The sequence below is a fragment of the Canis lupus genome, chromosome X (genome assembly GCF_048164855.1).
Source record: "Canis lupus baileyi chromosome X, mCanLup2.hap1, whole genome shotgun sequence".
Taxonomy (NCBI): domain Eukaryota; kingdom Metazoa; phylum Chordata; class Mammalia; order Carnivora; family Canidae; genus Canis; species Canis lupus.
Window position 1 is genome coordinate 27,358,274 of NC_132876.1, and position 22,801 is coordinate 27,381,074.

The following is a 22,801-nucleotide window of genomic DNA, read 5'->3' on the forward strand; positions in this document are numbered from 1 at the left end:
CTGCCTCCTCTTGCCTTATCACAGGAACCTTTTCCATATCCCACACCTGTCAATATGCTAGCTGCAGATGCTCCCACAGGATCTGCTCTTATTAGAGCCACTTCTTCTGATTCTGCTTTTGCTAGTGGAAGTGGAAGGGGATAAATGATAGGTGGTATATTAATTGTGGAAATGGGAATGGGATTTTAAGGCGCTGCTCCTGTGAAGGTCTAGTAGTGGATATGAAGTTAAGAAATGGGTGAGAATGTGGAGAAGGGGAGGATATTGCTATGATTCTCCACTTGCTCCACACAGAATTTTGCCTCTCCCACACTGAAGATCTCACAGAATCTGAAAACCTTCTTCCCACATCCCCTACACTTTCCTGTTCAGAGAAATACCATATTACTCTTCCATCATAAGTGCCTGTAAGGCTGCGGTACTAGGCCCATCCCTACCATCAATAATAGTAGTAGCTGCTGCAAGCCCTGGTTCTTTTTCCTCTTTCTCCACCACCATTTGAACTCTTCCTATACTGTGCTCACACTAAATTTAGATCCAGCAGGAAAAATATCTGCACATGCTCATCTTTCCAAATGCACAGGGGACATTAGGATCTATAGTATATCATAGTATCTCCTCTACTCCCCTTCCTTTTTTTTAATAATAAATTTATTTTTTATTGGTGTTCAATTTGCCAACTTACAGAATAACACCCAGTGCTCATCCCATCAAGTGCCCCCCTCAAAGCCCGTCACCCATTCACCCCCAACCCCCGCCCTCCTCCCCTTCCACCACCCCCAGTTCATTTCCCAGAGTTAGGAGTCTTTATGTTCTGTCATGTGTTTGTTCCCCATAACAGCTCTCTTCTATTCCTGCATTCCTATCTCAGGTAATCACGGCCCTCTCTGTTAGTCATCTCTGAAAGAAGAAAGATTTCCAATATGACAGGATCATTTTTGTTGTCCACTCCCTCATCTCACTATCCCAAAAAGGTGTCCAGATCTTTGTTCCCCACTTATGCCAAAGGAAATTGATGCTGTCAGCCTATTTTTGGTTTTCTATAATCCTGATCATCTTGACCAAATTTTTCTAAGGGAGCAAAGAATGACTTAGAGAACAGAGAGAATAGAGAGAGATCACTGTTTATTATATCTAAGCCCTCTTTACTCCCTACCAGGACCCCAGGGAGAAGGTAGGGCCCTAGAGTGGAATGGCTGCTTGGTGTATGTAGGGAAATGGACCCTAGGCATTAGGGCTTCCAACATTAGCAGATACCTCCAAACCTCACTGACCCTGGAGAAGCAAACAGGCCCACCTTCAATGTACCATCTGGACTTGGCCAGTAAGGGTAGCAAGGTTAATCACACAATGTACTGAAGGTCCCATAAAAACCCCTTACCCTTCTCATTCTTAGGTAATTTTCATTATGACAGAGACCCTCTCATTGAATGAGACTGAGCTTTCCTTTGCCTCAGTGGGATAGGAGGAATATACAGATTTAAGCTGCCACTTCTGACCAACCTGCCCCAAGATACACATTACATAGAAGACATAGCAGACCAGTGCACACTCTTTATTACTAATTAGGATCAGAAAAACCCTGGCAGAGGTTGAGCTTGGTGATCTGGACAGATCTCATGGGGGAAACTACAACATTTTTGTTCAGACTAAGGTTCCCACACCTTCCCACGCCCTCTGCTCCACCTTGGCTGTCTTCTTACTTATAGCAGCTGCCTTAGAAGAGCAGAGAGCCTTGAAGAGAATACACCAAGTGGAGGAGAAAGGTACCAGGTGCATTCTCCAGAATGCTTGTCCCAGTCCAGTATTATTTTTAATTCAATCCAAGAGAAGTATGATGTCTGTCCTTGGACTCCATCTTGTTCTTCATCCACTTTTGACTGGAAATGGGCTTAGGATGGAGGTAGTCAAGACTGAGGGTTAAAAAAAAAAAGGAAAGACTGAGGGTTTAAGTGTGTGGCCAATACTCCCTCAAGCATTATATTTCAGTCACTCAGTCGTCTTTCAGGCAACCAGAAAAATAGTTTTCCCTCTCAAAGGAAGAAATTAGACTTTCAGAAAAGTCCTGCCTGCACTTTGTGATGCCACTTTCCCGATCTTTGCCACTGCTAGTTTGTTTCACCTAGGAGCAATGAGATGAGAAGTCTGGTAAATCTTCTCATGAAAGTCTCTGATATTGCTCCCAGAACTGCAAAAATATCTAACTTGTTTCAATTGGGTTTACCCAAAGGCCATGCTATACACAAGGCAAATAAATTACCTCTGATCTCAAATTATGCTCTCTCCTATCATATAAGCAAACTCACCAAAAAGTTATGATGTGTGCACTAAATATTAACATATGGTTCTAGTTCCCAATATACATTAAATAATCAATAACTATGTTTAATGAATTAAATGTGATTCATCAAATTTGCTATTATCTATAGAATTTAATACTGCAACACCCTCTCAACTCTTCCAAATTACTCCCTTGTATCAACAGAGAAATTAAATTCTAACAAAATCGTTTTGCCTTCCTTCCCCCCTTATGAGCGCCAAAGCATCTCTTCTTCCACGACTCCCTCTCACTCTTCTCAGCTCCAGCCAATGAGGGTCTCCATGAGGTTTGGGTGAGCCAGAATCAAGGTGTGATTTCTTTAGACTCTTGGGAGATCTCCTAATGGGATGGATTCAACTTCTTCAGCAACAAACAAGTTCTGTGGGGCTCAGAGATGCAAAAACAGGCCCTCACCTATAAAACTTAAAAACAAGAAGCAAACATGAACGCTGTGGTAGTTTACAAATGAATAATAGCATTTTCAAGGCAAAACAGTGCTCCTAAAATTCAATATGGTTATAACTTGAAAAACACATGGTTGTTCATAGCCAATGACATAATATTTTCAGGAAAAGGAAGTTAATAAGAAAACAGAAAGGACTGAAAAAAGGAAAAGGCTTCATGACTTTAGCCTCTCCAAGGTGTCAACCAATCAGCATCAGCTATTCAGAATCTACCACCTGCAAACCTAACTGCAATTAGGAGAAATCCTCTATTTATTTTTATTTTTTTTTTAATTTTTATTTATTTATGATAGTCACAGAGAGAGAGAGAGGCAGAGACACAGGCAGAGGGAGAAGCAGGCTCCATGCACCGGGAGCCCGACGTGGGATTTGATCCCGAGTCTCCAGGATCGTGCCCTGGGCCAAAGGCAGGTGCCAAACCGCTGCGCCACCCAGGGATCCCGAAATCCCCTATTTAAAATGTGTGATACTCAAAAAGTAATCTATCCTTGTTAAAATAAAGGTATAAAATAAAAACATAGGTACATATGTGCTTGTGTGTATGTAATCAGAATGATGAAAAGTGATTAATTTGTGTAATGGGATGATGGACAATTTAATTTAATTTTCTATATCATAATTTTGATTTTCAAATTTTCTGTGAAGTATATGAGTTACTTTTTCATGAGGGGGGTCTTAGGAAATTGGTTTTTCTTTGGAGTGTTTCCATTTTTACTTACCTTCCTAAAATTAGTGAGTCTGTACTGGGTCCAGGCCTCTACTCTCACCAGCCACACAGACTTTCTTACATTTATAGCAGGCCTTGCGCCATGAAAAATTAATGGCTTTACACCATGGGCAGTCCCAATTCTTTGGACTGCATACTGAGGCAGGCTTCCCCTGGTGTTGGGAATCCGAGGCTTTTTCCCCTTTTGGTTGCTTGGCCTTCTGCCCCTGAGAGTGCTGTTTCTTGGGGCTTTTTCTGGCACCACTGCTCCTGCTGCTTCTCAGTGGGGATGTCCCCTGAGGCCTCTCTGGATCTTCTTGGCTGTGGTTCTTGCTGTTCTCCGGGGAGTACTTCTTCTGGGGCATCACTGGACGTTTCTTCTGGCTGGAATTTCTGTCTCTCCGGGGTGCTGTCCCCTGAGGTCTCTCCAGATTTTCTTTCTGGCTGTGGTTCCCGATCTCCAGGGAAGCCATTCCCTGGAGACACACAGGACCTTCCTCTTGGCTGTGGCTTCTGCTGCCCCTCAGGGGAAATCCCCCCTGGGGGATCTCGGAATATTCTTCCTGGTCATAGCACCTCTGGTCACAGAGTGGGACCATCTGTTTCTGGGCCCTCACTGCAGCCCATGGACCAGGTGGGACCAGAGGAGGCATCTGAGGCGAGCCTACCGGTGCTGCTGTTGTTGCTGCCGCTGCTGCGTCTGCTTCCACGACTAGTGAGTGCGGTAGAGATGCCGAGTATGGAAATCCCATAGGGAATGATGCAGAGAATGGAAATGCATGTGACACCTGCACTGGCAGAGAGGATTGCATGACCTGGGCCCAGGAGCTCGGGGGTGCCTGCACACGAAGCACAGTTGCTGGAGCTGCTTCTGGAGCTGCCGCTGGAGCTGCCATCTGGCCCTCCGAAGGCTGCACGGCCTGTGCTCCTGCAGCCATCATCTTGCACTGCTCATCCACATCCACTGGCCATGCTCTGGCTCCACGCTGTTTGGCTCGTGACTCAGACATGACTTCCTGAGGTGGCTTGTCAGCCAGGGCCGATTTCTCTGCCTGGATCAGCCGTCGGCGCAATACATTCCGCTCATTCGACACCTGCTGCAGAGCAGCCCTCGCGCATCGAAGCTGTGCAGCCATCTCCTTGCGCTCCCCTCGCATCCGCTGTAGCTCGGAGGCCAGGGCCCAGGCGGCGGTCTCCCGCTCCTCCATCTGTTCCTGCAGCCTCCGGATCCGGCGCCCCTGCTGCTCCCGCTGCCTTGCGGCCCCGCGCACGCCCAAGGCCAGCGCGCTCCAGGCGCAGGCTCTCTGGTGGGCGCGCGGCACCCGCGGGTCGGCCAGGACCCCCCGAAGCCGGTCCTCCACCTCACTCCACGGCCGTGAGCGCAAGGCCGCGTAGAACTCCGGGCCGCCGCCGTTCAGGAGGACTTCGTTGTTGATGAACCTGACCACCTCGGCGTGACGGAACCCGCTGGCGTGGTCCCCGAAGTCCACTGCCATGGCCGCCGCGGCCTAGTTGGCCCCCGCCTCACGGACTCCGCCGCCCCTGCCGCCGCCAGTGAAGGTGGGTCCGCCCTTCACCTCCACACTCAGCCCTACTGAAGTCCTTTCCCAGTCCTGGCCTCCTCCTTCATTTCTTTTCTCCTTCACGCCTTTGTTTCTCGAAGAAGAAGAAGAAGAAGAAGAAGAAGAAGAAGAAGAAGAAGAAGAAGAAGAAGAAGAAGAAGAAGAAAGAAAGAAGAAAACAAGTGAATTCTCTCACCACACCAACCCCCAGTGCCTGAAGGGGGACGGTGGCGTGATGCGTCAGACGTAAGAGCTCTGAGCCACGTGCCACCGCAAGGTATGCTGGGACCCATCTCCCGGGGCCACGTGCCCCCTGGAGTCTGAACCGGGTGAAGGGCTGCGCTGTGTACTACAGTGAGCCCAGACAGTGACAGAGCACATTAGATTCGTTGGAAATCATAATACTTGTCACTCATGCACAGAAGGGCTTGGATGGGACTTTCAAACACACACACACACACACACACACACACACACACACACACTCCCAGTCTAAAAGAAAGGGTCGGTCAGAAAAGGTCAGAGAACTTCTGAGGGTGAGAGGGAGAGAGTCAAGGAGGAAGCTGGGGTTGCAGGACCCTGTTCAGGGAGATAAATAGGGTGCAAGTCTGGGGTCTACCCAGAAAAGGAGCAAGATACTGTTGAGTGAAGGCTGTGGTTGCAGTACTGCTGTGGGGAAGGGAATGAAGCTGCACCTTGGGGCAGCAGGGGGAACTAGGTGAAGAAAAGCAGAATAAGCCACCCCAAAATATGCCACTTTGGCACATTACTTTGAGTAAAAGTTACTTAAGAAACAGCTGATCTAAGCAGGACACTCTAATCCTCCTTTGTTCCCCTGAAAGGAGGAAATAAATCGCCCATGTGAAGTGTACCCTCTCTCTACCCAGAGAATAGAAGGCACCCTTGCCACCAGAAATAGGGAATGAATTTAAGGTTGAGAAGGCTGCATAAAACACCTTATTACTTCTTCACTAATTTATAATCCCAAACTCAAACCTCTTTGCCTTGTCAATTCTTTACAATTTTTTTTTGTCTTGAGGTTATAAAAGCTGCCTGCTTTAGTCACTTTTTTAGTCTCATATTTATATAGAGTTTCTGTATGTATGAAATTAAATTTGTTTTTCTCCTGGAAATCTGTCTTATGTTAATTATTAGGCCAACCAAAGAACCTTGAAGGGAAGAAAGGAATAGTTCTTCACCTCTACAGTTTTGGCACCTGACGTGGGGCCCTCCACTACCTAGACGTTGCTCACTCTGAAGCTGCTGAAGCTGTGAGATGCTGGGAGTCTGGCAAGAGCCCACAGAAGGTAAGAATTCTTACCACATCAGTCTCCTGGATCTCTACTCACAGAGTCTGGTGGAAGTGAGAGTGGTGAGAGTCCTTTTCTTTTTCTAAATTTAGTTTAACAGGGAATATATATATATATATTTAAATATATATATATTTTTAAATATATATATATAAATATATATATATTTGTGTGATCAAGTTCTTGGATATATTTACTTGTAAATATTCATTATGAGTACTCTTGTTATCTATTAATCTATTTCCTCTCAGAGATGGTCATTGTTTTCTTTTGTCTCTGTCCCTTGTAGTTTTTGTCATAAGGAGGGAAACCATAGGGTAGGATGCTTCACAAAATGGTGAGTTCACAGTTCTCACCAGACTGGCATCTGTTTAGACAAACTTGGCTGTGGGTTCTTTATGTAAAAATCAGATGAGGTTTTCTTTTCATCTTGTTCTGTCCTGAGAGTATGGCATTGTGACCAGTAAGAATATTCTCTCTGGTCTCTGGCAGCCAGAAGGTACAAGTACTGACTTGCATTTGGTAGCTAGCCAAATAGGCTGGGAATCCAACCTGTGAGGTCACAGGCAGCATTCTCTTTGTCCAAATGTGCCAGGTCTCAGGGGACTTTGTCATAAGGTGACCCAGTTCATAAGCGGCCTTTGTTGTCTAAACCACAGTTTTCTTGTTAGTGCTGGAAAAGTATCATTCTAGTTGCACCTGCTCAGTGGCACAAATTAGTGGATCTGCAACTGGAGGCGTCTCACATCTCATGGAAAACTGGATACACCATTTTCACTACACCACTCATACTACTGGTGACAACAAAAGTTTTGCTTTCTTAGGCTAACTCTGGGAGTGAACCCTTTGGATCTTGTGAGGGCTGCATCTTTTGTACTCTCTTTTGGGATACCTCTTATGGTCATGGTTAAGCTATAAAATGTCTTATTGGTTTGAGTCTCTATTGAAATTAATATGAGATCATACTCATCAATGCCAGATAATAAATCCTTTGAATTAGAAAGACTTCTGTATTTGAAAAAAAATTAAAGAGCTCTCATCCTAAACAACTGCCTTATTGGTACCTATGGAAAGACCAAATTATAAAGTGGATATAGAAGAGGATAATTACTAGCCTTAGGGATTCCCCTAACAAGATTAAAGAACAGAAATTAGACATAGAACAAAAATTAAAGTCCACATCCAACATAAATTCCTCTTTTTAAAATCCAGCTTGTCACTAAATTATATACCAGAAACAAATATTACATTGTATGTTAACAAACTGGAATTTAAATAAAAACTTTAAAAATCAAATAATAAAATCTAGCCCTGTCTCCTTAGCTCCTAAGACTCCTCTACCTTTCCCAGAAAATCCCTTAAACATCAAGCTGCTTGTTTTAACCTCTCTTTCCCTATAAGATTTACAAAGAGCACTCTAGTCTGATCTCCAGGTGTAGGCTATACATGTTATTCCTGTAAAGGAGGAAAGCCAGGAAGTGAGTTTAGCAGAAACACAAAGATAGGTGGTGGGATTCACTTTACCCTGTCCCTTACAACTACTCCTGCTCTCCAGGGTTCTCAAATAGGGATCATTTGTATTTCCAATGGGTGCAGTAGGACAAATCATATTTAAATAGGAAAGAACAGATTGGATTTCTGGTGACAGATTCAATGGTCAGAAAGGCTTTCCTCTTTGGCAATAGACAGGGCCAAGAAAGAAAGGGAGGAAATAAGCTAAGAAGGTACAGTGAGAAAAAGGTATACAGGTCTGGTCATTTTCGGAAAGCTGCCTCCTTCAGCTGTCATCTGCTTCAATTCTTATAAATCTTAATTTTCAGGTCATTACTTGGTGTACAGATCTAATCAGGGTTTGATGCTTTCTGTAGATGTGACATATGGATTCAAAGATCTGTTCTTGGGAGTTTGGCAGCACAAGGGTTGGTTAACAGTATCTGATAGAGGTCTTTCCATCAGGGTTGAAGAGAGTGTTTCTGGACATGTCTTTTCCAATGATGAAATTTCTGGGCGCATGGTGTGATGTTTGAGGTCTTCGTCTCCGGGGAATGTTCTGTGGAAAGACTGTTCTTCTAAAGAATGGTTATTTTCAACAGAAACAATTAGGCCTTTGCAATATTAAAGTATATTATATCCCCCTTTATTAACTGGATCCAAAGAAGCAGGAGCCAAGTACATTGACCATCCTGTGATTATCTCAAACAGTGAGAGTTTATGAGGTCCAAAAGGAGTAGACTTGAAATTTAGAACCACTAATGGCAGTGCTTTTGGCCAGGATATTTGAAGGATCTCTACAAATTTTGCCTAAATGCTATGTTAGTGCATTCAATTAGCCCTAAGGATTGAAGACAGTAAGCAGAGTAGAAGTGTTGTAACACAGGCCAAACTGCACAGACCTGTTAAAGTGAGTTCCCTGATCACAGAACAGACCTGTCAAAGTGGAGTTCAAAGGGGATTCTCCAAGTAGGGATGATCTTTTCTAGTAACATTTTAGCCACAAAAGTAGCAGTCCAGTAAGAAAACATACAAACAATTAGCAAGACATATTTATATCCATGAGATGAGGAAAGCTAAGTAAAATACATCTGCCAAACCTCAAATGGTCCATTGGGAAATTTAAAGTGTCTAGGAGCAATTGCAGACAGCTTTTCCTGAATTATATTTCAGGCAGGTAGGGCAAGCAAAGTAGGCACTCTGTGACCTTATTAATATTTAGCCACCAGTATTGCCTCATAAAGGTTTTTGGTTTATCAGTAGACCAATGATTCATTGCATGTACAGTACTCAGTAATGGGAATTTTAGAGTCTCTGGCAGCACTAGATTATTATTTGGCCTAACCCCAGAATTTTCTTTTTTTATCGAACCAACATTTAGTAGATTTTCAAAGTGTTTTTCCTTTTCTGGGGCCAATTATTGGACATCTTCAGTCAATTTTTCTATATTATTATTTGGGGGAACATCCCTTTGGCCCAAGACAAAGGTTTAGTTGTTCCTTCCTTTGAAGCAGCATTCTTTGCAGAAATAATCATCAAGGTGGTTTCCATGAGTTTCCAGAGAATCAAGTTTGGAATGTGCAGGGACCTTGACACTGACCAAAGTGTCTGCAAGAGTATGACATCTAATAATTCCTGGATATAAAGGCCATTTTTAATTTTGTCCCAACTAGGAGTAAGGAAGCCTTGCTGTTTCCATAGAATTCCAAAGTCATGAGCTATTCCAACATACCTACTATTAGTGTAGATATTTACAGTTTTGCCCTTAGCTAAAATGCAGTTCTGATCAAGAGTGTACAATTCAGCCTATTAGGCCAGTTCAGCCAAGGGCAAAGGTGTTGCCTCAGTGACTTCAAAAGGAATTGCAATAGTATACCTAGCATATTTGTAATTTTCACCTTTTAAATAAGAACCATCAGTAAACCATGGAGAGTTAATGTTATACAAAGCAGTTTCCTGTAAGTCATCATGAGGAGTCAGGAGGTGATCTGTGAGAGTCATAGTCATGAGAAGTATTGACCATAGAGAAGTGAAGAAGGGTGACAGTGTTAATAATATTACACTGAAAAAAAAGAGTTTGGAATCCCATGTTGACGGTAGCCAGCTAGTCTGAGAAAACCTTGTAATTAGCATTTAGTTTTGGGAAGTTCAGGATGCCATGAAACCTATTTGAAACTAAATGCAGCCCTTGTTCTGAAATCAGGTGCCACAAATATTGAACCTGAGTTTGAGTAAACTGCAGTTTCTCCTTGAAGATTCTATGTCCATTTAAGGCTAAAAGTTTTAACAGGTAGATACTGCCTTCCTGCAAAGAGGCCTGAGATAGGGAGTAGAGAAGCAAGTCAACTACATATTGTAATAAAGTAGAGCTTCCAGATAACTTTATATCATTTAAATCCACTTTTAAGATTTGGGAGAAGTAGGAAGGATTTTTTTTAGTAAAAAACCCTGGGGCATTACTGTCTAGGTACACTGCTTTCCTCCCAAGTAAAGGAAAGAATTATTGACTAGCTTTATCCAAAGCAAAATCAGTCACTGAAAACTTTGATGGAGCAAATAAAAGATGTTGAAACATCATCTGATTTATCTGGTTGACTATTTTGGTTGCTATCAAATTCTAGAATAATTTTCTAATTTCTTTCAGGAGAAAAATTCCAGCATGATATTTCTCTAAGGAATTTCAGATTAATAAATGAACAGGGGTGGAGAAACTAAGAAGAAAAGTATGAGAGTCTCCTAGCGGCCCTAAATGAAAGGGAATAGGTTTAGAGATAGAACCAGTTTAGGTTTATTACAGATCCCCACTCTTTGAACTGTTTCAGTACTTTGAGGTAAGGGCTATTTAATAACAGCAGGGTCAAGCATCAAGAGTGTAGCTCCGGGGATCCCTGGGTGGCGCAGCGGTTTAGCGCCTGCCTTTGGCCCAGGGTGCGATCCTGGAGACCCGGGATCGAATCCCACGTCGGGCTCCCGGTGCATGGAGCCTGCTTCTGCCTCTGCCTGTGTCTCTGCCTCTCTCTCTCTCTGTGGCTATCATAAATAAATTTAAAAAAAAAAAAAAAAGAGTGTAGCTCCGGTGCTGATAAGAATTCTCTAAGCCATTTAAGAGGAAGGATTGGGAAAAGCCCTGTAGTTCCTCAGACTCAGAGTTGTATCATTGGGAGTTTGGAGGGCATTGGAAAGGCTGGTTGGAGGGCTGAACACGCCTGAAATGCTTACATTTGGAACACACTTTCTTCTAGTGTCTTAGTGTTTAGCAATAGTGGAGAGACCAGGAGGGTTTGGTTTTGTTTAGGGCGTCTATTTGTTAAATCTGAAAATCAAAGATTTTATTGGTCTTCCTTTTAGTTAAATCCTCTAGGGTGTAAGTGAGCTGATTTGCTAAAAACTGAATCTGGAGTGTAGTTTCCCATTCCATCCTAGTCCTTTTAAAAGAGAAAGATCCCAATTCTGCCCTTTAATGAACATAGAGTTGAAGGCTATCTGAGTGGATTCAACATCTATAAGGAGGCCAGAATTTTCCTTAAAAACAATTTGGATATGATTGTAATAGTCATGCATAGTTTCTGAATGGTAGCAATTGCCCAGCATGGTCATATAAAAAGGCATGGGGTTGGTCTCTCATTTAAAGTTCTATAGATTTGTTCAGGATCATCCTAGTTAGTTGTTTTCATCCAATGTTGGGCTTGGCCTTCACCGCTAAGCATGTGGACTAGCTGGTATGAATCTGAGGAACCTGAATGGTAAGTCTGATTGATTATATTAAATTCCTTGGCAAATCTATGAGGATCTTCAATAACTCCAGGAAAATTTTTGACTATGGCTTGCAGTTCAGTCTTAGTCCGGGGGACATGGGAAATTAGGGGATTAGCATTAGGACCCTCAGAAGGTCTAATTTTAAAGATGTAGTTTCTAATGGGTTCAGAAGAAGAAGGAGCAAGAAGTTCCGAGAAAAAGAGAAGTTCGTTGAGAGAATTAAAATAAGGAAGTAAAGGGTAAAAAGAGGTGGGGATGGGGAGAAAGATACCTGTGAATCGTTTTTGTCTTCTTTCAGCTGTTGACTTGTTAATTTAGAAATGGTAATTTGTAAAGAGGTGATTTTAGAGTCCTGAGTATACTTGGAAGCCTTAAGAAATATGTGTCCCATTCAGTTTGTTTTATTTTAGAGCCATGATTCTAAGAAAAGTAAGTTTGGTTTGATCAAAAGTACCCCATAATAACCATTGGAGTTCTAAAATTATTTTTAGTTAAATTGGTCCAATTAGTTGAAAATGTACATTAGCGGTGCCTGGGTGGCTCAGCTGGTTAAGTATCTGCCTTTAGCTCAGGTCATGATTCCAGGTTCCTGGCATCGAGCCCTGTATTGGGTGCCTTACTCAGTGGGGAGTCTGCGTCTCCCTCTCTCTGCCCCTTCCCCTACTCATGCACTCATTCTTTCTCAAATAAATAAATTCACTCTCAAATAAATAATTTAAAAAATGCACATAAGTAGGGACCATAGGGTGTTTTTGTAAGATTTATTTATTTATTTGAAAGAGAAAGAAAGAGCTAGGCAGAGGTACAGAAGGAGAGGGAGAGAAGGCCTTAAGCAGGCTCTGCACTGAGCACAGAGCCTGACTCAGGGCTCAATGTCATGACCCTGAAATCATGACCTAAGCCAAAACCAAGAGTCGGACACTGAACTGACTACACCACCCGGGTGCCCCAGGACTAGTTTTTAAACATAAAACTAGCTTAGGTAATAGAAGGAAGTCCCTCCTGAAAGAATTTAGCAGATTGAGATCCCATTACTCAAAACGAGAGGTTCAGGAAACAGAAGAGTACTCAGCAAGAAGGACAATGGCTTCAGAAAAATAACAAAAACAAGAACAGATCCTGAATAAAGCCAAAGAGCTCAATCAGAAGGAAAGAGCTCATATCCAAGAGGAGATTTACTTAATGGAAAGGAAAAACATGACTCAGAGAAGCAGAGAGCACAAGGGACTCAAGTGGGTACTTCACATGGTTTCAGGGTCATTAGTTTCTAATGGGTTTGTCTCCTTTGGGTCCCTTCCTGGTCACCGTGTAATTTTGACCTTAGAAAACAAAAGATCAAGTTACTTTAGCAGCAATTTAGTGTATTCAGGAATAGCAGAAGAATTGTTACTCAGGACCAGCAAACTATGGCAAACCATTGACAAGTCTGGAGAATAGAGGAGAAGAGCCTGCTGAATGGGAAGAAATCAGAGAGGGAGACAAACCATAATTGACTCTTAACTCTGGGAAATAAACTGAGGATTACTGAAGGGGAGGTGGGTTGGGGAACGAGGTAACTGGGTGATGGGCATTAAGGACGGCATGTGATGTGATGAGCACTGAGTGTTATACACAACTGATGAACTTTTGAAAACCATCTGAAACTAAAGATGTACTATATGTTGGCTAATTGAATTTAAATTTAAAAAAAAAGAAGAAAAAAGGAGAAAGCTGGAAGGGGCTGTTTTGCTGAGTTCTCATTGGCTGGGCTGTTACAGGTCAAGGAGAAATTCTTTCTCCTGCTGGCCTATGTAAAGAAAGCTTCTTTACGTGGGGGAATGTGAGGTATGATGCTCTAGAAGTAATTCCAAGTCCACCTAATTTACCAACCCCAAATCTCCCCTATTCATCTCAACATGTGTATATATTATAAAAGATCGGGACTTTAGAAACAGAACCGTCCTGTACTTAAAAAGATGGAAAATTTTAAATAGTAATTACCCTACACTTCTGATAATAGAGAAATGTACCATAAAACTCCTAGGAGAAAGCATACATTTTTTTTCTCCATCCCTTGAAGATGTAAACGTTAACATGTCTTTGAAATGTAAATACCCCAGGAAATAAAACACTGCCCCCAATCACCTGAGACTGAAGAAAAAAGGGAAGAAAGAAGTTTTTAGTATACAAACTTCTTTAGAGGCTCCTTTGCCCAAACACTAGTCCACAGCCTTCATAAGATTACTTACCTGGGGCACCTGGGTTGTTCAGTGGTTGAGCATCTGCCTTTGGCTCAGGTCGTAGTCCCAGGGGTCCTGGGATTGAGTCCCTTGTCAGGCTCCCCACGGGGAGCCTGCTACTCCCTCTGCCTATGTGTCTGCTTCTTTATGAATAGATAAAATCTTTTTTTTAAAAAAGATTACTTATCAAAGACAAATACAATTCTTAAGAGTATTCTCCACAAATATTAGTAAAAAGTTCTAGCCATCTGAGCAGGTACACAATTTACTCCAATTGCAGAAGCACAATTTAAGCCCAACTGTTATTTATAAACTAGTGAGTTCTATATTACTATACCTGATTCATGACTAAAATTTTAGAATGAAAGTTATAAGGACTCTGTATGTTTATGTATGCTATAAATGTGTCATGTATATGTGATATTTTCCTACCTCAGGATGATATTGCCAAAATTAATTTTTTAAAGGTTCCATTTAATTGGCTTAAAGAAAAATAAATGATGATCAAAATAAATATTTCTAAGCTCTCAGAAATATATTTGAAACTAACTGAAATGTTTTTCAAGTTACATGATTCGGAATAATCTTCAGTAAATAAAAGCTAGTTTAGTTTTATTGGTTTAATTAAAAAAGGAATGTCTTCAGAGTTATAAGCATTAAATATAATGTATACATACAATTTTTATTCTATCTGGGCTTATTAGTCAAATAAGCTCATGTTACCTCTGTTACAAAATTTGTCAGCAAGAAAAGTAACTTAAGATGATAGCTAGCTGCTTTAATGTCTCATGAAACTTTCATGAGCAATCTAAATATAATTGTTTAAAACAAGGATTTAAATAGTTGGAAATGAGATAAATGTTTATAAGTAAAGTTTCCAATAATAATTATATTTTATAATAGGTCTACTTAAATAGTTTCCAAAGACTTTTTTGGTAACTTTAAACCTTAGGTTAAATGATGGAAATTCAATGACTATCTAGAACATTTCCAAATAAGATAAAATACTGAAACATTATTTACTAAACATAGGCTTATCTACTTTTGGCTTCTTATTACAGAGAAACTAAAGATATTTTGATCTGTCAGTAAACATGTCCTGTGCCACATTGAAAAATTATAGTATAAAAAAGTATATGATTCTAGAAATCATGAATTATATTCATAAATTTGCCAATCTGAAGAATGTTGGTATAACAGTTCACAATTGCTTACTTCTTAGCTCTTACTAGAACTTAGTTTCTAAGTGTTAAAAATTGTTTTTTTTTACAGATTTTATTTATTTATTTATGAGATACCCACAGAGAGAGAGAGAGAGAGAGAGAGGAGAGAGAGGCAGAGATACAGGCAGAGGGAGAAGGAGGCTCCCTGCAAGGAGCCTGAAGTGGGACTTGATCCTGGATCCCAGGATCATGCCTTAGCCGAAGGCAGACACTCAACCACTGAGCCACCCAGGCATCCCTAAGGATTAAAAATTGTAATTATTTTAATAATTAGTTAATTAGTGGGTTAACGTAATAAGTGTACTTAAAACTCCCAGAAATACTAAGGGAAACATCTCTGTGCAAAAAAAAAGTAAGATGTATTTTTGACTAAGAAAAGGTATGAGGTATGGACTGTGTTTTGTTAAAGGAAAAATAGTAATTTTGTGTAAAGTAGAAAATCTGGTTATTTCTGAATAGTGGAGAGGAAAATAAAGAACAAACTAAATGGGTATAGAAAATTGGGAAGGGAGAAGGAAAAAAAATCTTCCTTTGTATAGTCAGGCTGGCTAAAATTAAATTTATTTAAGGGCTTTAAAAAATAAGGTTTTTAAATTTAAATTCAATTTGCCAACATATAGAATAACACCCAGTGCTCATCACATTACGTGCCTTAATGCCCATCACTCAGGTATCCTATACCCCCACCCACCTCCCCTTCTGCAACCCTTTGTTTCCCAGAGTTAGGAGTCTCTCATTGTTTGTCTTCCTCTCTAATTTTTCCCCACTCAGTTTCTTCTCTTCCCTTATGGTCCCTTTCACTATCTTATATTCCACATATGAGTGAAACCATATGATAATTATCTTTCTCCTATTGAGTTATTTCACTCAGCATAGTACCTTCCATTTCCAACCATGTCAACATAAATGGTAGGTATTCATTCCTTCTGATGGCTGGGTAATATTCCATTGTGTATATATACTACATCTTCTTTATCCATTCATCTGTAGAAGGACATCATGGCTCCTTCCACAGTTTGGCTATTGTGGACATTGCTACTATGAACACTGGGTGCAGATGTCCCATCATTTCACTACATCTGTATCTTTGGGGTAAATGCCCAGTAATGCAATTGCTAGGTTGTAGGGTAGCTCCATTTTTAACTTCTTGAGGAACCTCCACAGTTTTCCAGAGTGACTCTACCAGCTTGCATTTCCAACAACAGTGCAAGAGGGTTCTCCTTTCTCTATATCCCCACCAAAATTCGTTGTTTTCTGTCTTGTTAATTTTAGCCATTCTGACTGGTTTAAAGTGGTATCTCATTGTGGTTTTGATTTGTATTTCCCTAATGACAAGTGATGTGGAGCATTCTTTCATGTGCTTGTTGGTCATGTGTAGGTCTTCTTTAGAGAAATGTCTGTTCATGTCTTCTGCCCATTTTTTGACTAGATTGTTTGTTTTTTGGGTGTTGAGTTTGGTAAGTTCTTTATATATCTTTGATACTAGCCCTTTATCTGATATGTCATTTGCAAATATCTTCTCCCATTCTGTAGGTTGGCTTTTAGTTTTGTTGATTATTTCCTTCACTGTGCTGAAGCTTTTTATCCTGATACAGTCCCAGTCGTTCATTATTGCTTTTGTTTCCCTTGCCTTCATCGATGTGTCTTGAAAGAAGTTGCTGTGGTCGAGATCAAAAAAGTTGCTGCCTGTGTTCTTCTCTAGTATCTTGCATGATTCCTGTCTCACATTTAGTTCTTTCATCCATTTTGAATTTATCTTTTTTATGGTGTAAGAGAATGGTCCAGTTTCATTCTTCTGCATGTGGCTGTCCAATTTTCACAACACCATTTATTGAAGAGACTGTCTTTTTTCTATTGGATATTCTTTCCTGCTTTGTCAAAGATGAATTGACCATAGAGTTGAGGGTCCATTTCTGGGTTCTCTATTCTGTTCCATTGATCTATGTGTCTGTTTTTGTGCCAGCACCACACTGTCTTGATGATGATCATAGTTTTATAATACAGCTTGAAATCAGGCATTGCAATGCCTCTAGCTTTGGTTTTCTTTTTCAACATTCCTCTGGTTATTTGGAGTTTTTTCTAGTTCCAAACAACTTATAAGATTATTTCTACGAACTCTGTGAAGAAAGTCCTTAGTATTTTGATAGGGATTGCATTGAATTTGTAGATTGCTCTGGGTAGCATAGACATTTTCACAATATTTATTCTTCCAATCCATGAGCATGGAATGCTTTCCCATATCTTTGTGTCTTCCTTAATTTCTTTGATAAGTGTTCTGTAGTTATTAAAGTACAGATTCTTTACCTCTTTGGTTAGGTTTATTCCTAGGTATCTTTTGGTAAAAAAAAAAAAAGCTTTAATAAAAATTGCATACTTATGCTTATATAAAACTAAAACTTAATATTTTTTCATCTGTTAAAAAAACAAAGTTTTCTTGAACTGTTGATCTACTCCTGATAAGAGATTGTGAAAGGCTTTTCTTTACCTTTTAAGTAATCTGATTAGAAAACAAAGATTCTATGTTTTATCAAAATAATTTACCGTCTTTCATGCTGTCTTCATCAGGTCTTTGATTACTTAAAACTTAGTCTTCTCAATGTTAAAAGAGCTAAGTTTTGCTTATGACTATGTAACCTTTTGTATCTGCCTTTAAACTGTCATTTGGTTAAATGAATAATTAAGTATTGTTTCACAGTGATCTGCAATCCTAGTTAATCAAGTATTTTAAAACCTTATGATTTTTGACAGACTTCCCCAAAATCAGATTCTAAATGAAGTCATTTTAATCTGGAACAAACTTTGAGATTTCCAGAGGGTCCGTGGAACATCTCAAAATTTTGTTATCTCTCATTCTAATAAAGGAGATATTAAACCTTAGCCTTGTTTATATTAAATTACATGGGAAGCATTGTCAAGGAGTGATGTTTAACCTTCTTAGATTATATTCGTATGGTAGAAGTTATTAATACAAGTGTCACAGAAATTGTATAAAATTCCTAAAACTGATATGAAATGTTATCAGTTATAATTCCAATTATTAATATTCCATATTAAAATGTGTGTCACAGAAATAAGCAAATTTCCTTGTCAGTTGCATTATAATGAACTCTCATCAGATCTTTAATCATGGTCATTTTTAAGTCCTTTGCCATTTTACACAGTTGTTAACTCTGATGCTTTTGCAAAAATGTTCCTGCAAAAGTTTTTCATCTTCAAGGAGACCCATGGAAGGGACTCTAACAAGTACATGTTTCTGATAACTTTCAGACCATATTACTAAACTGAGTAAGAATTTACAGAATTCTAATGAAGAACCTGACAGATTCATTAAACTGCTAATAAAAGTTTAATACAAGAAGAACTAATTACATGGGACTGAATGAACTGATGAAGATAACTATATAATTTAAATGACTTTTTGAATCATTTTTGGTTATTTAATGTTATGTTTTTCTAGATTTAAGGAAGCTATTTTCTCTTAAACTATTAGCAGTTTGATAAAATACACCTTTGTGAACAAAGATAAAATAATTATTTTATTTCTTACCTAATCTCACCAGAATTCATAAGCTCTTAGTAAGTTTTCTTATTTTTGTGGTAGTATAGTTATTTGCATAGTTCCATAAGAATCTGTTCTCCTTGTAACATGACACAATTGGAAACATTGGTTATATTACAAAAGCTTTGACTGGAATGTCATATTTGAAAAAGATGTACTGCATAGACTCAGATAGGACCAGAAAGCTTTAAGGAACTAAGGTTGACTTTCAAAAGCAAATAAAGCCACTTGGAAAAATAGCCTAGTAACTTGCTTACAGGGTTCTGGACAACCTTACCAGGTGAGTAAGGAAAGCTTCTTCCCGCAGGCTTAAGAAACTTAGGATATTTTGGGAACCTCAATAAGAGAGGAATTAATCCAAATGTGTAGGTATTGCAGGTCATGGCTGATGTTGAGTCCTTGGCTTGGCATCGTAGGCTCAAGAGGCTTTTAAGAGTTCAATCTGAAGGTTTTATTTTATTTTATTTTTTTTTAAATTTTTTTTTAAATTTATTTATGATAGTCATACAGAGAGAGAGGGAGAGAGAGGCAGAGACATAGGCAGAGGACGAAGCAGGCTCCATGCACCGGGAGCCTGACGTGGGATTCGATCCTGGGTCTCCAGGATCGCACCCTGGGCCAAAGGCAGGCGCCAAACCGCTGTGCCACCCAGGGATCCCCAATCTGAAGGTTTTAATGAAAAGTTCCAGTGAAACAGACTTAAAAGAGCCTATTTAGTCAATCACTATTCTTGCTGTACTTAAGAAAATAATCAGGCCAAGTTTAATGAGACTAGACTTGTTTTGCAAACAAATTAGTCTCACTTTGATTATCTCTAATAGAAATGGGAGGTGACTGTACAGAGAAAAATTATGTTTTCAGTAAAATCTATACCTTCTTGTGGATATCAGATTCTAGCCTTATTCATTGTCTTTGAGGTTTTGTTATCTACCTGTAAACTGGACTAGACTATCCTGAATTCTTCCAATTTTCTCCAACATATGACCACAATCCTCCAAACTAACGTTTGTAGCCTCTCTCCCACCCTTCTGACTTGGAATGATTGAAAACTAAAACTGCCCTTTTCCTGAAGCCATGCAAGATAAAACTGGGCAACTTGATATAAATAAGAGAAATTACACTTCACCTATGGACAATCTTCATGTCTGTTGCTATGTGGGCCACTCAGAAAGATCACCAGAGACATTCAAGCTGCAAACTAGGAAAATCTATACAAATTTCCACCGCCTGCCTTTATTCCAAGATGCTTTGAGCTAGACAGCTAGAATTTTTTTTGACTGGCTGTCCTCAGGATTCAGACTGATTTTTTAGTCCATTCCAAACATTAACCATTGTTTTCCTTTTGTTTCCATAGAAATACCTCTTATTAATACTTGATGTAGATATTTACACCATAGAGGCCTAACTTTGGGAGCATACCTACATCACTGCCTCCTGTAATGAAACACAGTTGTTTAACTGAACTGATCTATTTTCAAGACTAAAAGACTAGGTCAGTTAAATGGAGTGATCTACCAACTCAGTTTCTGAATTGTGAAGTTTCTTGCAAGTTTCAGAGGATGAACTAAAGGAGAGCAGAATATAGCACTTCAAAATATGCCACTTTGGTATTGATCATTTTGAATTCAAGTTACATAAGAAACAGCTGGAACAAAAAGAACTCTCAACTCCTCCTTTGTCTACTCAAAAAGAGGAAATAAATCTCCCATGTGAAAGGTACTCTTCCTGAAACAGAAGGGTAGAAGGCATCCTTATCACCAGAAATGGGAAATTTAGGCCCGAGAAGGCTGTATAAACAAACTTTGTTACTTCTTCACTAATATACTACCCCCAAAATAAACCTTCTTGTATTTTTAATTCTTCACAAATTTATTATTTATTTATTTAGAAGGTATAAAAGCTGGCTGCTATGGACACTTCTTTGAGTTTCATATTTTTATGGAGCTCTAGGACATATAAAATTAAATTTTTCTCCTATTAACCTGTTTTATGTCCATTTAATTACTAAGTTAGCTACAAACCTAGAAGTGAAGGAAGGAGAAAGTGTCTACCCATACATAGGCTCAGTTGTGTACCCTGTATATGAGTAAAGGGAGAACCTGGCAGCTATGGAGAATTACAAGGCTTAACTCATTGGGTAAGGCTGTAGGGAGGAAAAGGAAGCCAGACCAAAATGTTCTGGAAAAATAGGGAGCTATCAAGGGCACGAGGTTATAGTGGGGATGAGTGACCTGATTCTGTGAAGAAGAGGAAAAGACGTTTCTGATTTCAGCATTCCAAACTGGAGTACTCTGATGGATGATGAAACAATGTTTGTGAATATCTATAGGAAAAGTGAATTGTGAATATCGAGTCCCATGTTTCTGGGGGCTTCTAGAGGACATGACAAGCCATGTAGGGTGGTTTACAAATATGAAGTGGAGGAAAGGGAGCTGCCCTTTGCAGAGCTCCTTCTCTTACCTCTCAGTTGCCATACTGTCCTCAAACTTCCTGCATAGTTCCTGCTTTGTTTGCTCTCACAATAAACATAGTTTCTCTTCTCAACGTTAAAGCTAACTCCTTCACTTATGATTTAGATCCCATTTAGATCTCAGCCTCTCCCATCTCTTCAGGAAGTTCAGTCCAGTCATGGTCCCCTCACTCTCTTCTCTATTTCAGTCCCTTCCTCTCTGCTTGCTCCTTCCCCATCATGGTATGAACATGTTCAAACATTTTCTATGCTATATAATGTTCTTGTCTACATTTCCTATACCTAAACTACAGAAAGTATTCTAAGGGCACCACCAGTGACCCTCTCTCTTTTCTTAATCCAAATTTCTTCTAACTTAAAATGTCTGTGGCCTTTGACTATATTGAAAACTCCCTTTCTGAAATTCAATCCTTCCTTTTCTTGTGGAACACCAGACTCTTTCAGTTTTTTTCCTGTCTTTATGGCCGCTCCTTCTTAGTTTCCTTTTGCTGTCTGCTATGTTTCCATTCATTTCTAGATCCTGGCATCTTCCTGAGTCTCATCCACAGACCCCTTTTTTCCCAGCCACTTTCTCTCATGTCAGATACTCTATCTGATCTTATCTCTTCTCTTGTTCTCAACTATCATTATTAATTGCTAAAGACTCACACAACTTTCAGGTCCTTCTATGTCCTAAACTTCAGATTCGTCTAAACAACAACTTCCTAGAAAGCTTTACCCAGATTTTCCAGAGGCACCTTATTCTCTACAAGTCCTAAAGTCATCATCACTACTTTGGATGAATGGCTTGCCAACTTTCTTAACATTTCTGAGGATCTGCTTCCTCAAAGAGTTGTTGCAAAGATGAAATAAGAAAATATATATATATATATATATATATAAATATATATAAATATATTTACAATTTATGATATAAATATATATAAAATATATATGATAATGCATCATGTATGTATCTGTATTCTTATATATATTCTCATATATGTATATGTATTCATATATAGTCTTACAAATTGGTATGTATATGCATTTGTGTATATTTAATTGTCCCTTTCATTATATCATCTTCATTAGTGCTAAAGAAGTATTGATGCAGAAGGTGGGATTTTATCTAGAAAGTGTGATTTGAACAACAGGTAGAATTTTTTTTTAACAGGTAGAATTTAAATGAGGATAGTGAAGGGGAAAACAAACCTGAAACTGACAAAAGATGTTTCACTGTTATTTAGTAATCAATTGCTTGGCCAAGATTTGTTCCAGGTCACCCTTTTGAATTATACTTCTCAATTCATTTGACAACTGCCTCTTGTGCTTTCATTCTATTATGTTTTTAGAAGCTGTCATCTGGTCCACCACCTACCTGCCTTCTACATTTCAGCTATTTCCATGGATGCTCTTTGCTAGAGATACACATCTAATACCACCAAAGAGGCACCATGTGTGTACTGGCATTTGTGATATTTGCAGGATCTATATTGCCTTCTGGGTGCTGAAGGCATCGTCTGCCTCTGATTAGAAACAAAACATATTCTGTATATGAAAGTAAAAACAGTAGGGTTGTTGAAGCATAGAATTAAGACTATACTTGGAATATTCAGAAAAATAAAAATACATATCAAGGGGACAATTATGAGGGTAAATGATTTTGTATATAATAATCATCTCTTCTTAGGCCTGTAATAGGAAAATAAAAAGAAAATAGAGCATTCTGGCATGACCCT

The 22,801-nt window shown here is 39.5% G+C and overlaps 1 protein-coding gene across 2 annotated transcripts; it reads right to left on the reverse strand.

Moving 5' to 3' along the window:
• Positions 1-1,132: 1,132 nt before the first annotated feature.
• LOC140628044 (testis-expressed protein 13D-like) lies at positions 1,133-5,397 on the reverse strand. Of its 2 annotated transcripts, XR_012026473.1 has the most exons (3): positions 3,504-5,397; positions 2,572-2,742; positions 1,133-1,913 (listed from the first exon to the last, which is right to left on the reverse strand). XR_012026473.1 is itself a non-coding variant. In XM_072816876.1 (2 exons), the coding sequence occupies exon 1, from the start codon at positions 4,984-4,986 to the stop codon at positions 3,514-3,516; it is 1,473 nt and encodes a 490-aa protein (XP_072672977.1). In that variant the 5' UTR covers positions 4,987-5,397; the 3' UTR covers positions 1,136-2,742; positions 3,504-3,513. The 2 variants fall into 2 exon arrangements, 1 of the variants encoding a protein (XP_072672977.1); XM_072816876.1 differs by having other exon boundaries at positions 1,136-2,742.
• Between the last annotated feature and the right edge of the window lie 17,404 nt (positions 5,398-22,801).